The following is a 16762-nucleotide window of genomic DNA, read 5'->3' on the forward strand; positions in this document are numbered from 1 at the left end:
GGTTTCTGGGAGACATCATAGAAACGGAAAAGTGTTTAAAAGAAACCATTTTAGGTAAAATCCATCCAATTTTTGTTTAAAATGTAAAAAGAGAACATTTTTGATTGAAGTGATTAGAATTTAACTCTGTTGAAAAAAGCTGACTTAATATTTAGAGATTTTTCTATAAAACTTGAAGATAAAATTATCCGATAGAACACAAAAACTGATTCAATAATTGCTGGCGGTAGTAACAATACATAAGTTTTGACCTCAATATAACTTGGAATACATGGATAAACGGATGAATAAATGGATATATAGGACGGACGAAAATATTGATGAATAAATAAATAAATAAATATCTAGGAAGGATGATTAAATGGATATATAGGATGGATGAGTATCTAGAAGGATGAATAAATGAATGAATATCTAGGACGGATGAGAGTCTGGATGAATAAATAATTAAATGAATTTCTATGATGGTTAGGAAGGATGAATAAATGAATGAATATCTAGGACGGATGAGTACCTGGATGAGCACATAATTAAATGAATATCTAGGACGGATGAGTATCTGGATGAATACATAATTGAATGAATATTTAGGACGTATGAGTATCTGATGAATAATAAAATGAATATCTAGGATGGATGAATACATAATTAAATGAATATTTAGGACGAATGAGTATCTGGATGAATACATAATCAAATGAATATTTAGGACGGATGAGTATATGGATGAATACATAATTAAATGAATATCTAGGACGGATGAGTAGGTGGAAAGATGAATAAATGAATGAATATCTAGGATGGATGAGTATGTGGAGGAATACATAATTAAATGAATATCTAGGATGTATGAGTATCTGAAAGAATACATAATTAAATGAATATCTAGGACGGATGAGTATCTGGATGAATACATAATGAAATGAATATCTATTATCTAGGACGGATTAGTATCTGAATGAAAACATAATTAAATGAACATCTAAGACGGATGACTATCTGGATAAATACATAATTAAATGAATATCTAGGACGGATGAGTATCTGGATGAATACATAATTAAATGAATATTTAGGACGGATGAGTATCTGGATGAATACATAATTAAATGAATATCTAGGACGGATGAGTATCTGGATGAATACATAATTAAATGAATATTTAGGACGGATAAGTATCTGGATGAATACATAATTAAATGAATATCTAGGACGGATGATTATCTGGATGAGTACATAATTAAATGAATATCTAGGACGGATGAGTATCTGGATGAGGATAAAGAGTTCTATATTGTTGTACGAGGTGGAATATACAGGGTGGATCTAAACCAGTGGAAATGTAACTCTATATACTGGCCTAGTACAGGTATACAGACTACAGGGTGTTGGAACAAATTTCTTCACCGTCGTTGGTGAAGAAATTTTCGAATCGTTTTGGGGGAATTTAAAAAAATTTAATGACGATCGAATTTTGATGGAGACAAATATTTGAAATTTTGATGATTCATAAACCTTCCCTGGAGTCCCTAGATGTCCCACAAAAAATTTGGGCCCGATCGATTCAGCCTTTTTGACGTTTATTGGATACAAACAAACAAACAAACACCCAAATAGACAAACAGACAAGCCAAATTTATATATAGATTATCATTTCTCAATTAAAGTTTTATATATGCACACTTGCAGATATTTCCGGAGTTGCCCGTGTCTGTGTTCGTTTGAGTTTCATTTAGTTTTATTTTACAAGGCAGAAAACGACCACTTACATTTTATACACAATTTATGTTTGCTACGATTAATGATTTAAAATGTGTCCTTTTGAAATGCTGGCCATCATTGTCAAATTAATGCTTTTAGCAAATTCTGGTTTCTAAATCATATTATTTGAAATATCCAATTCAACTATTGTCAAGCCATGACAAGCCAAGGAAGATAGCTAGGCAGATAGCTAGGTTACATTTAGGATTTCCAGCAAACGAAAACGATGCGGGATTTCATGAAAAAAAGAAAATATGCCAAAATTTCACGAAAAAATGCGAAATTTCTAGAAAAAAATAATTTTTTATATTTTTTGCCAAATTTTTACATTTTTTCTTTCGCGAAACAAATTAACGCTAAAAAAGCAAAAATTTTCGCTTTTTTACGAACGGAATAATATTTTTGCAAAACAATTTTCCCATTTCACTGAAACCATAGTTACATTATTCTGATTTATGTTTACTGAATATATACTGGATTGTAATGAAACCATGTTCTACTAAACGTATGGAGTAAATCTGAGTTGATTAAAATTGGAACGTCGATAAACAAGGTTTTAAAGGATTTAACATTATAAAGGTAGGAAGTGATTTCTTTATGTGCAGGGATAATTGTGTAACCTAAAAAATGTTTAATTTTTTCAACTACGAGACTACACCGCACAATTCTGTTAAATTGATTTTGTACAATTTTGAATTAATCATTCATGAAAAACTCAAAAGTCACATGTTTAAAAGAATACATTTGATATTTGATATTTTTCATAATTTAAAAATTTCAGTCTGAGGCTGTTTATAAATTTTATAAAACTATTGTGTACTTTATCATTCTTCCTCACGTCATGGTGAATTTCATAATGAACGTGCTATATTGTATTCATCGTGCTATACAATTAAATTAGCTGTACATTATAGCACGTGTGCTATTAAGTTTTGATTGGTTCCCGGATTTTCTCCAAAAAATTTAGGATATTTCCAAAATATTTTTTTCAATTAAATGAAAAATAAAATTGAAATCAACTTTATATTGACTTCTGCTTTGTTTCAAAGCTTATTTGATCTAGAAAAAGACATTGAAATAAGATAAGTACAAAAACGTTTCATAAAATTAGCTATAACACTATTTTATATTTTTCAAAAAATTGTATAACACTGCGAACCAAAATAACAGTGTTATAAATAGCTAAATTTTTGGTGTATTTTCATTAAATAAAATGAAGTTATTTTTAAAATCAAAAAGAACAGAAAAATAAAAATCAATTTTGCAGAGAAACCACAATGAGAAATGATAATTTTTCGAAAAATAATGGATATCTCATTTGAACTTGATTTAACAAAGTTTTTAAGGGTACCGTTGTGAATCAGGCATTACCACTTTGCATAGACCCTTGCTTATACCCGACAGAAAATGTTTCCTTTCAGAATAAAATCTGGAAAATAAAATGAAAATGTTTTATAAATGATACGTCAAATTTAACCGGATTTGTATTCTGCGTAGGAAAAGTTTGGTCTAAGAAGAGAATATATTCAACCTGTAGCAGACTAGCAGCAGCAAATATTCCACTATTCCACACACATTTCAAATTTTAAGTGTATTGATTAGGCACTCTGGGCTGGAATTGAACTCGAACAGATGGCAGTTTGTACTAACCCGCCACCATAGAGAAAGGAAACGATGAGGAAAAGCCTACCTAATGTTGTTAACACAAATTCGAAATATAAGGAAGACGATGTTACCGACTAAAATGCCGTAGTCTATTCTCCAGACGTGTTTATCTATTTCCTCCATGAAGCACCCACATGTCAAACCCCGCTCATTCGTTCCCCCCTCACCCCTCTACACATCCCAGCCCTCAGTCAGGTTAGGAGAGTTGAGCTAGTAACAGCTCCGACACAGGGAGCCTCTTGACTCCTTTATGATGATGACGGAGATACTCAGCTAGTAGCAGACGTGCTTACCCGAAGGGTTCCCAGTTTATCATGCATTCCAGAGACAACATAATCGCTCAATCGCATCATGATAAATTCGCAGATGCCTTCTAGGTTGGATAAGCCCTGTTGTTCCAGTTCCTGTTTATCTGCTCCACCAACATGAAGCTCTACATCACTCCCATGAATTACCCTCAAATATTCATCATTAATTCCTTTGTTAATTTCTAAACCAACCAATTTTAACCCATTCTTGGGCAAATATTTCAAAACTTTCGTTTTTATTAAATAAATGTTAGAAATATCCATTTGGATCTCTTTTATTTTATTATAGTGACTTTTAAAGTCAACAAATGTGTTTATCTAATTATCTATACAAAATACAAATATTCAATTATCTACATTTAACAACCCCCAATAAATACAATCACTCTATGTACAAGTGTGCAGTGTTAGATACGTAAACATATCGTGATGTACACAACCGACCATCCTATTAATCAATTAATTAATAGGGTGGTCGGTTTTGTACATCTGAAGTAAGCTTTACCTCTCGTTTCCTTTCTCTATGCCCGCCACTTTATCCTATTTGAGCAACCCAACTGGCATAGTCCACCGTGCAGGTTGAATCTTTCATATCTGTTTGCTAGATGTTCCTAGTTTGAATCTTTTGTCATACACTTAATTTTGCAGGGGGTGGGGGGCAGCTTTTACGTTGCCCCCCTGAGTTACGGTCCTGGGCTTGCCCATTTGGCTAAATTAAATTTTTAGCTAATAACTGAACTTTCAGTTCTTTTAACGAATTAAAACTGAATGGTTCTCTCTCTGTCAGTGCACAAAATAATTCCTTCATTTTTCACAAACTTTGTTCGTTAACTCTGCTCAGCTGACAGCAACATAAGTAACTTCAGGATAACACTTTAATGCTTTTAATGAAATCTTTTTAAAAAACGACCCATCAAAGGAGCAAGTTCAGTCTTGAATCTTATTAAATCTAACAATTGCTAACTGATGATTTGGCAAAAACTATAAATTTATAAATAAGATCTTTAACATTATCTTAATTCTCATCCTTTTTGGGAAACCAAAAAAACATGCAAAAACTGGAAAAGAAAGGCCTTTTTCTTGATATTATAAGTAAATGCAGTTGCGGTGTTTATTCTGCAGAACTGTATCAGAATTCTTATAAAATGCATTTAGTATTGCAAAAAGATTGCATTACAGGCTAGAGAGGAGAGGATGAGAGTACACACATGGCAATTTTTTTCTTATTTGCCTAGCTTTGGATTACCATACAAACATCCTCTATAAATATATATTAATATATATTGTAGTAATCTCTCTAATTGGGTGTTTCTTTGTCTGGACCGATTTGCCTCAAATTTAAGTTGTGTAAGTGGATTTTTATAGCAAAAACTCCATGTAAAGCTGGGTTTCCAAACTATTACAAAATAATACCAGAGAGCTCGCAGCAATAAAGCCATGCAGCCATACACACATACACACACTTTTATGTACACACATTCATACACCCCTACATAAATATATGCATACATACACCCTAACTCCCCTAACATATGAATATAATTAGAGCCATGAACCGCTTATCTCAATTAAAGAGTGCCATAGTTAATTCACTTTGAGACTTAATTTCTACAACAGCAACGAGCAAAACTATGGCCGAAATACCGAAAAGTAAAAATGACTTCTGACAAATGTAACAATTTTTTGGATTGAACATGTACTTTTTTTCTGCATAAAATGTGATTTTATGAAAAATTAATGGACTTTTTAAAAGAAAGACCACTTTATGTTATGTTGACAGTCCATGTAACAATGAAGAACAAATATAATTTATGAAAGGAATCCTTCCAGTAAGATATTGTATTCTCAAACTGAAATAAAGTCTGGATAAACAAGATAAACTATGATAATATTTTCTTAAACAATGTTACACAAATATTTATTTTTAGTCAAATATAAATTTCTTTTTCTCACAAGATTTATTAAATTCGTGGTTTTACTTGATTAAATAAATTTATGGAAAATTTGAATAAAATTGTTTAAAGTCTTTTTAGAGTGATCTTAGTTTGATTTGATAGGTTTTACATATTTCTACAGTCTTTATTCTACATAGATAAACCAATTCTTTTATAAAGATAGATTTTGCCTCAAAATAATTTTTATATATTTTAAATTCTAAAATGTAAACAAGAAAATCTGCAAACTTTTTTTCCAATAAGCAACAGAAGCTTTAGATAATAACATAATAGATGATCCTGAAGGCCCCAGTCAATCTATCAATATGTTATTGTTTATGTTCAGGATTAGAGATAATGAGAGGGACCTGGTTCCATGACCAATCTTGGCAACCAGTTGATTGTGAACATGCTGATAGGTTAGTATAAAATGCTGATATATATATCTTTCACTAGCTGATAGGTTAATAAAACTTACTTATATATATGCTAACTAGCTGATAGGTTAGTAAACCATGCTTATATGTGTTAAATAACTGATAGGTTAGTATAACATGCTGATATATGTTAACTAGCTGATAGGTTAGTATAACATGCTGATATATATATAACTTGCTGATTGTATTGTATATGAATGTTATGTTTTTTTTTGATACCCTATTACAATAAGACCCCCGGCCACCCCCCCCCCCCGCCCGTGGTATCAATTTTGATTCGAAAAGGTCTGTTAAGAATTTAAAACCACGAAAAAACTTTCCTACCCGAATTAAGAATACATTTACCTTCTATAGATGCTAAACAGAGTTAGATTTTACATTCTGAAAAAACGAGACGATTATTTATGAATTGATCCAGAATAATTGTTCTGTAAATCTGTTTTAGAATGTCACACCTAGCCCTGTGTATCATCTAGGAAGTATTTTATAATAAGATTATGATATGTAAATTTTACATTTCGATACAGATCCAGATCCAGAAACAGATACAGATTCAGATCCAGATCCAGATACAGATTCAGATACAGATACAGATACAGATACAGATACAGATACAGATACAGATCCAGATCCAGATCCAGATACAGATACCGATACAGATTCAGACAGGAAACCTCTCAAGAGGTCTTAAGTTTTTTTTTTTGGTTTGGTTTGATCTCTGAAATTGGGTTTATTAAGTTTGGTTTGAGCTCTAAAGTTAGGTTTTTTTGGTTTGGTTTGAAATCTGAAATTGGGTTTATTTTGTTCTGCTTGAGCTCTGAACTTTGGTTTATTTGGTTTGGTTTGAGCCTTGAACTATTTGGATTGTTCTAAAATCACTAAGATATTAAGATACGAATCTAGAAAATTGTTGAGTCAGAACAGAAGGGGAGTCTTTTCAAGGAAGAATGAATAAAGAAGTATAGTATGGTTGGGTGGAGGGTTGGATAGGGAAATGGGGAGTATGGTTGGGTGGAGGGTTGGATAGGGAAAAGGGGAGTATGTTTGGGTGGAGGGTTGGATAGGGAAAAGGGGAGTATGGTTGGGTGGATAGTTGGATAGGGAAATGGGGAGTATGGTTGGGTGGAGGGTTGGATAGAGAAATGGGGAGTATGGTTGGGTGGAGGGTTGGATAGGGAAATGGGGAGTATGGTTGGGTGGAGGCTTGGATAGAGAAATGGGGAGTATGGCTGGGTGGAGGCTTGGATAGAGAAATGGGGAGTATGGTTGGGTGGAGCCTTGGATAGAGAAATGGGGAGTATGTTGGGTGGAGGGTTGGATAGGGAAAAGGGGGGTACATGGTTTGGTGGAGGGTTTGGGTTTTTTAATTTTCCCCCGGCGGACAAAGGAAATAAGTTTTTGTCACAAACTCTAATTTTCTAATCCTTACATCTCAGCAACCAGATGTTCTAGATAAAATATTTTAAGTTTAATATATCAAAAGTTTACACCGATTGGGTGCAAAGATATGGGATTACAAAAATTGAGTTTGTGGCAAAAACTCTATTCCTTTGGAGGGTTTATCATTTTTAACAGCTTCAGCAAAGATTTCGTAAATATCCGTAAGACACTTCCGGATCCAAATTGATCCAACTTGGAAACCTTAGGAAAATGTAAGTAAGGGGGGAGGGGGAATTTACAAGGGAGGTGGTAGTTGAACCCACAATATAATTAAAGAAAATAAGCACTCACTACAATTACTATATCTTTGCAAGGAGAACTTATTGATTCAAATATAAAAGGTATCAGAACCAGGTTGCAAAGATATCTAGATGAGAAAATTAAAATTAGTGGCGAGTGTTTACTGTTCACTGTTCATTTTCTTTGATTATTAAACATTAACACTATTAGAACTAGAAATTCTACATTACAGAGTCTATAATAAAACATTTCAACTATTTTATTGCATTTATTAACCATTGAAGTTTTGAAAATGAATAACTAACCACTATTGGCATCTGCATGAACATTGAACAGCATTCCTCTCTGGTTTAGTAAACAGTTCTCAAAACAAACAAAGTTTCTTGTTTTCCCGTAAATAATGGAAAAATGGAAATCCCATATGTAATTAAAGACGTCTTTATCTGAACTGTTTTATCAGTGTAACCAAACATATAGGAGCGTCATGCTTCAAGCTAAAAAAACCAACTAAACAATGTTGTTCCTTCTAAATATTCCAATTCAGGGTTAAAATGGTACGGAAATTATTTTTTAAAATAAAAGAATTTATCTCTTATTATTAATGATTAACTTATTATATGACGGGTAGAGAAGTTATATGGATTAAAAAAATAAGACATTTTCTTAAAACAGGGAAGCCAATTTTTTTTAAGCATTGTATTCGTTCCTTCGTTTACTGCAGTGGAGTTTTCTTTTGTTGCTGAGGAATGTTGTTTAAATGTTTTTTCAGAGTTTTTTTAACAAGATAATACACATTTTTAGAATTTCTTTTTCACAATATTTTGATTTCTCAAGAAATTCTCATGTTGATGTTGGTCTTGGATATCAAAGGGATAGTTCAACAAGTAGGTGGATATTTAAGGGATAGTATTCCTAAGTTGATAGAGAACATGGATATTAAAGGGATAGTATTCTCAAGTTGATAAAGAACGTGGATATTAAAGGGATAGTATTCCCAAGTTGATAAAGAATGTGGATATTAAAGGGAAAGTATTCACAAGTTGATAAAGAACGTGGATATAAAAGGGATAGTATTCCCAAGTTTATAAAGAACGTGAATATTAAAGGAAAAGTATTCCCAAGTTGATAAAGAACGTGGATATAAAAGGGATAGTATTCCCAAGTTTATAAAGATCGTGGATATTAAAGGGATAGTATTCCCAAGTTGATAAAGAACGTGAATATTAAAGGGATAGTATTCTCAAGTTGATAAAGAACGTGGATATTAAAGGGATAGTATTTCCAAGTTGATAAAGAACGTGGATATTAAAGGGATAGTATTCCCAAGTTGATAAAGAACGTGAATATTAAAGGGATAGGATTCTCAAGTTGATACAAAACGTGGATATTAAAGGGATAGTATTCCCAAGTTGATAAAGAACGTGGATGTTAAAGGGATAGTATTCTCAAGTTGATAAAGAACGTGGATATTAAAGGGATAGTATTCCCAAGTTGATAAAGAACGTGGATATTAAAAGGATAGTATTCCCAAGTTGACAGAGAACATGGATATTTAAGGGATAGTATTCCCAAGTTGAGAGAGAACATGGATATTTAAGGGATAGTATTCCCAAGTTGATAAAGAACATGGATATTAAAGGAATAGTATTCTCAAGTTGATAAAAAACGTGGATATTGAAGGAAAAGTATTCCCAAGTTGATAAAGAACGTGGATATTAAAGGGATAGTATTCCCAAGTTGATAAAGAACGTGTATATAAAATGGATAGTATTCCCAAGTTTATAAAGAAAGTGGATATTAAAGGGATAGTATTCCCAAGTTGATAAAGAACGTGGATATTAAAGGAAAAGTATTCCCAAGTTGATAAAGAACGTGGATATTAAAGGGATAGTATTCTCAAGTTGATAAAGAACGTGGATATTAAAGGGATAGTATTCCCAAGTTGATAAAGAACGTGGATATTAAAGGGATAGTATTCCCATGTTGATGAAGAACGTGGATATTAAAGGGATAGATTCCCAAGTTGATAAAGAACGTGGATATTAAAGGGATAGTATTCCCATGTTGATAAAGAACGTGGATATAAAAGGGATGGTATTTCCGCGTTGAGAGAGTACGTGGATATTAATTTTAAAAGTCAAAATATTGATTTTCTAATTGTCATCATGACAAGAACCAATGATAATTTAAAATACAAAGATATCTGACACTAAGAAAAGTACATTTGGATTGAAATAGTCGGTGATATTCAGATGTATTTAGAAACAATTCATTTAGCGTTTTCTATATTTCATTCTATATATTGAACTGGGTCTAGAGTAAAGTTGGCAACTTTTCTGAAAATAGGTTTAATATTTAAAGAAATTTGGCAGGATAAGTTTAAGTTGTACAAGCCCTGAACCTGGGGGAGAGGGAAAAAGTTTGAACCATAAGAACAACTTTCAAAGGGTTTAACAAACTAGAACACATTTTTCCAAAAAAGAAACAAGATAACTACAAGTATAAGTATGGTTCAACATCATTTATAAAAAATTTAAAAATATTTAAATTTTTCTAGTTAACGCAACTCTTTTATAGTACACTCAAAATTTGAAAATAGACACAAACGATTGGCAGTAAATACCCTACTGCAATAAATCCGTTTAGATTTGTATCCATCCAGGTACAAATCATCACTCTCGTTAATCCACGAGGCATAGAACTATTGAGTTTTACCGTTTAAACGTGGAAGTATATATTTTCAGTGTCCTATTATACATATATATATATATATATATGTTAAAAAAATTAAATATCGTCGACCGCGACTTTGTATAAAAGACTTTTTGTAATTTTTAACCTCGATCATCTGAATTTTTCCCACAAAATCTGATTTTTTATGGTTTTGCAACCCGATGCTGTAGACCTATTTATTGTAAGCTATGAATTCTGTTGGATCAAATAATCGAAGTTTGAAAAACCTGATGGTTTGCACCATCAGGTTGCAAAGATATAGGGATCACAAAATTTGAGTTTGTGATAAGAACTAAATTTCTTTCCGAGATTCAAAACTATCAAAAGCAGTATTTTTGCATAAATAAATGATAGTTTCTCTGAAATAATATAAAAGAAAAACCAAGAAATTGAGTCTGCTGTGCCACCAACTAAACATTTTCTAATCCCTATATTTCTGCAACATGGTGGTAAGCTTTTATATTTAAAAAAGATTATTCATAATTGCATAACTCATAGTTTGAAATATCTAAGATCTGTGGGTGTGAAACAATTTTCGGGTCCAGAAAATCAGAATTTGGGGCAAAGACTCAATTCCTTTCATTTAATCAAAGGCCTTTTTAAAGTCCAAAACTGATTTTTTAAAATTCTATCTCTCTTTATTTCAATTGGAATATTTTATTTTTACGAGTCGGCCCTTTAAAATATTGCAATGCCAAAAGCTGAAATTTTATCATAATCATAAATTTACCAAATGTACGGTGTGCAGCTCTCGTACAATTATATAATAAAGGGACACACAAATTGTATTAATTTTTCCTTATTTTTCAACCCTAAAAAGGTTAAAGAACCAAACGCTTCACACTTTTTTCTCTAAAAGGCTGTCATATTATACGATCATAATGAAATTTATATCACGATGTTTTAGTATGCCAGGACTTAATGATTAAAAAATGTTTTAATTTGATCAATTCTTTAAATGGTATCTGTGTATATCGTTAATCTATGCAAGGAGTATCACTTGAAAAAACTGGTACAGTCTGTCTACTAAGAACTACAGCATATCACGTAGGTGGTAAATATGCTCTCTATTCTGAATAATGACGAAGGGTCGGGGTTGAGCAGGTTATATAAGCCCTATCCCCCTCTCATTCAAAGCACACTTCAAGGAAACCAAAACATTAGAAACTTAAAGAAAGCGTTGTTCATAATTTGTGTAAAGTATTTGAGATAATAATTCCATAAGGAAAGTTTAATAAAGTTTAAAGAATAGAAGAATTTATATTGTCCTACCGGAGAATGATAAATTGTTTAATTTTAATAAACGTCAAGGTTTACGTTCAAGGTTATGGGAAGGGCTAAAAGTAGAAAGTAGTTTGTGGAAATAGAAATAGATAAAATAAATCAACTAAATACTAAATACTAAAATAAATCAAAATATTTTTTTCAAAATTCAAAATTTCGATTTATTTTAGCTTTTCCCAAAGTATTTTAAAAATTCTGCTTAACAATTTTAATATTTAGTATATACTGAACACTTTAGATAGTTTTTATTATTTTAGGATAGAAGCCGAACACATAAAGAAGTTTATGGGTCACAAAATGGCTGATTATGTTTGGGATGTGAGGACATCAACTAGACGAGAAGTTCAGGTAGATAATCAGGATTTAGGTAGATAATCAGGTTTAGGTAGATAATCATGGTTTAAGTAGATAATCAGGTTTAGGTAGATAATCAGGTTTAGGTAGATAATCAGGGTTTAGTAGATAATCAAGGTTTAGGTAGATATTCAGGGTTTAAGAAGATTATCATATATGGTAGAGAATCAAGAGTATATTTTAAAATTAAAATTTTAAATATATTTAGAGTTTTTTTTAAATTTTATTTTAGTGCAAAAAAAATGACAATAATAAAAATAATAAGTTTTGCTTTAGGTAGATAATTAGGCTTTAGATAGATAATCAGGGTTTAGGTAGATAATCAGGGTTTAATTAGATAACCAGGGTTTAGGTAGATAATCAGGGTTTAGGTAGATAATCAGGGTTTAGGTAGATAATCAGGGTTTAGGTAGATAATCAGGGTTTAGGTAGATAACCAGGGTTTAGGTAGATATTTAAGGTTTAGGTAGATAATCAGGGTTTAGGTAGATAATCAGGGTTTAGGTAGTTAATCAAATTTAGGTAGATTATCAGGGTTTAAGTAGATAATCAGGGTTCAGGTGTAGATAATCAGCTTTAGGTAGATAATCAGAGTTTAGGTAGATAATCAGGGTTTAGGTAGATCATTAGGGTTTAGGTTGATAATCAGGGTTTAGATAGATAATTAGCTTTAGATAGATATTCAGGGTTCAGAGAGATAAACAGGGTTTAGGTAGATAATCAGGGTTTAGGTAGATAATCAGGGTTTAGGTAGATATTCAAGGTTTAAGTAGATAATCAGGGTTTAGGTAGATAACCAGGGTTTAGGTAGATAATCAGGGTTCAGGGAGATAATAAGGGTTTAAGTAGATAATCAGGGTTTAGATAGATAATCAGGGTTTAGTTTGATAATCAGGGTTTAGGTAGATAACCAGGGTTTAAGTAGATAATCAGGGTTTAGGTAGATAATCATGGTTTAAGTAGATAATCAGGGTTCAGGTAGATAATCAGGGTGTAGGTAGATAATCAGGGTTTAGTAGATAATCAAGGTTTAGGTAGATATTCAGGGTTTAAGAATATAATCATATATGGTAGAGAATCAAGGGTATAGGTAAATAATCAGAGTTCTTGTATACATGATATCTACAAATAAATAATAAAATTTTTTAAAAATATTTCGAGTTTTTTAAAAATTTAATTTTAGTGCAAAAAAAATGACAATAATAAAAATAATAAGGTTTACAAATGAATTACCATGTTTTTAGGTTTAACCGCCATGTCTAAAGTTTAATTCTTTGGCTATAAACCTACGACCCCCCCCCCCCTACCCCCTATCAGGGGGGTTTAAGTAAATGGGTAAACTTGTGAGCACAGCTTAACCCTGTAAAAATCCCTCCCTTGACATGTATGCTGAATACAAATTATCTTTAATATTCACATACAGCTGGTTCATAGTAGACTACTGTTAGTCAAAAATAAAAGATAAAAATAGGGTTGATGAAGCGGTTTCTGCCTTCATATGGACTGCCCCTATATTTTAAAGCAACTATCTCCTTTTAAACTTTGCATGAGAAAAAATCAAGGACGTTTTTCACGTTTTACGGTTTTTTAAGAATGCAACTTACAGGTTAGAAGAAAAGAGCAAGGAAGTTGCCACATTTATTTATATGATTAAAACGGCAATATCTCCCACATTATTACTCAAATAAACATCTAAGGGGTATCTTAGGGAATTGCAAATGCCATTTTTTAGTAGGGAGGATCACTTTAAATTACGCCAACAGTTCCTTTAAACTTGACTCTTAATATTCAGTTTTTTTCAGAAAAAAAAGAATTTTCAGAATCACACAAAAATGGGTGTTAGAGAATTTCACCAGCGCAACTTCCCCAACACAATTTCCCCAGTCACAACTTCCCCAACGGCAATTTCCCCAACTGCTAATTTCCCAACACTGACTTCCCCGTCACTTATTTCCCCAATACCAACTTTCCCAACAACGATTTCCCCATGCAGTAAAATCCTATCCGGCAAATTAAAGAATTCTTGTGCTGACTTAGGAACTTTTGGTCTCTCAGTAGCAACCAGAGAAGCACTTCGGTTCATTTCTAAAGGCTTAGTTTACCAGAACCGACCTGCCTGCAGAATATCAGGGTTGGCTACAGCTGTTTTTCAATGGCGGAAGCTCCACACTTTGCAATTGCATGGTTTATATTATTATTATGGTTGTTGGAAAGTGATATTACGTTCAGATCCAGAACGATTGAGTTTTATCCCTTGAGATTTATTGTAGGTTATACTCATACTTATTGGGATCCACCAGAACATTGCTCTACTTTGTGGCATTGTATAAACTGCTAGAAATGATCCAACTGATTGGGTTTTTCACATTTAAAAAGTTGCGAATTTTTTTATCTCCAAATTGCGAATTTGTTAATTGGAATAATGTTAAAAACGAACAAATTTAATATTTTACCAAATGGCAAAATTGTTGTTGGGGAAATTGCTGTGTTTACTGCATCGGGAAATTGTTGTTGGTGAAGTTTCTGTTGGGGAAATTAGTGATTGGGGAAATTGTCTGTTGGGGAAATTGCTGTTGGGGAAGTTGTCTCGGGGAATTAGTGACTGAGGAAGTTGCGCTGGAGAAATAGCCCAACACCAAAAAATGCAGGAATTGAAAAAAGAACTGTCATGACTACATAAAGTTTAAAATTCCTAAAATATTCTTAAAATTTTGAAAAAACAAGTATTAATTAGATTTTTTTTATTTTTTTATTTCTGTTTTTGTTAAGGTTCATCATGTTATGCAGTTTCCAGGGGAATACAGGTATAACTTTTTATTTCTATAATGTGTCCAGAGATGAAAACTTTAGAATGGGATATCCTTAATCCCGATCGTTTAATTAATCTGGAGATTAAATTCATGAGGAGAACAAGCATTATTTAATCTCAAGATTAAGAAATAGAGTGGATTAAGCATTAGTCCCGATATCCACCATTCTAAAGTTCCCAGCTCAAGTTGAACAGATTTTTTTATGAATTCAAGGGATTTTAAAATATCTTGTGAATGCTCGAACAAACTTTGTTTTAAATTGGTAGCAATAATAAAAAAATTGGTTTTGACATTTTTCACCTAGGAAAACCGATCCGAAAAAGTATTTATTAAAAAATGCAGTTTGAAAGTTTTAAAACTCGTAATTTTGTTGAAATAAAATTAAAAGTGTTCAAAATAAGCCTAAGTGTTCTTTATTTCCCCCTTCTCTCCCTCCCCCATTTATATGTTTGTTCACGTGGAAAAATAAAAATAAATAATATTTTCTACATTAAAAAGTAATAAGTATAAAAGTATGCAAAACGGCTGATTCCTGTCATGTCAGAAAATGATGAATAGTCTATAAGCTCTCAGTGTGATAATTCTAAAACTTATTATTCAGCATTTATTTACATTTACTACTCATGAAAACTAGTTTAAAGAGAGTGTTCGCGAAAAATTAGGATTATTTATTTCTATTCGATGTTTTTGTGAGGAAAATATAAAGAAAAAATTAGTTACAAGAAGGAATAATGTAGGAAATATTGGGAGCAAATAAAATTACAGCGTAATTTCGCGAAATTGAAGTTTCGCTAATTGCGTAATTACTACAAAATTTCGCAAAATTACTTTGTAGAAATTACGTGAATTACGCTTTAATTTCGCGAAATTGAAGTTTTGCTAACTATGCATAATTATTACAAAATTTCGCGAAATTATTTTGTAGAAATTACGGCCGAAATTTCGCAAAATTGAAGTTTCGCCAATTACGCGTAATTCTGCAAAATTTCACGAAATGAAAATTATTTCGCGTAACTGCACGTAATTTCGTGTAGGTGAATAACAGCTTTACGTTGGAAATCATAGTTTGTTTCCAACTATGTTAAAGGGACTATTGTTTTAATTTAAAGTTACCCTTCAATTAAAGAGCGAGTTAACGGGATTCACAGCTGTACCCTTTACACATTTACACCGTTATCTGATCAATAATTTGGGAGTTATCGTCGTTCTTTTAGCTTGAAAGTGTTTTCTTCTAACACGTCAGTATGCCGAGTCCATTAGCGCCTGATCCAATCAGGGTTCCGTCATGTGTTTGTTGTCTATTCTGAACCAATAGAAATAGTATATATCGGTAACATTTATATTTCTATCTATCTCATTATCCAATTAGAGTTAAGAATCCTTCAATCGGCGCTATTAGTAAATGGAAATATTTACTTCTACTGAAACTATAGTGATGTTTATTTTTATATTCATATTATTCACGCTCTATTGATTAGACAAAACTTTAAAGGTACCGTTGTGAATCGATTATGCCTCTCTGTAAATTGAGGACCACCTTACTTCTACACTTTAAGTATATTATTCCAGGGTGGAATGGATGTCTCCCGAAGAAACCTATATGCACCTAGAGTCAACAGGTAAAAATAAAGGAAATAATAATTAAAATTAGAAAAAATACAAAAAGTATAAAGCAATGTTTCTAATTGAAATTAAATATTATACGTTGATTAACAAGATATGATTATAGTTATAAAAGAAGCCATATTATTATAATTTTCAAGGTTTCGGCAAAATTAATTTAGCAAAATGGAAAT

At 32.0% G+C, this 16762-nt stretch overlaps 1 protein-coding gene across 1 annotated transcript in view; it reads left to right on the forward strand.

Annotated features, from left to right (window-relative positions):
* Positions 1 to 1256: 1256 nt before the first annotated feature.
* Positions 1257 to 16762, forward strand: part of LOC111712430 (phospholipase DDHD1) — a gene marked incomplete at its 5' end in the record, with an annotated part of 33303 nt that continues 17797 nt past the window's right edge. Inside the window, 5 exons of the mRNA XM_023487029.1 lie at positions 1257 to 1369; positions 6015 to 6087; positions 12060 to 12150; positions 14926 to 14960; positions 16536 to 16585. Coding sequence (XP_023342797.1) covers positions 1257 to 1369; positions 6015 to 6087; positions 12060 to 12150; positions 14926 to 14960; positions 16536 to 16585 — 362 coding nt within the window. The remainder of the gene's footprint in view (positions 1370 to 6014; positions 6088 to 12059; positions 12151 to 14925; positions 14961 to 16535; positions 16586 to 16762) is intronic.

This window comes from Eurytemora carolleeae, unplaced genomic scaffold (genome assembly GCF_000591075.1).
Source record: "Eurytemora carolleeae unplaced genomic scaffold, Eaff_2.0 scaffold1276, whole genome shotgun sequence".
Classification (NCBI taxonomy): Eukaryota; Metazoa; Arthropoda; class Copepoda; order Calanoida; family Temoridae; genus Eurytemora; species Eurytemora carolleeae.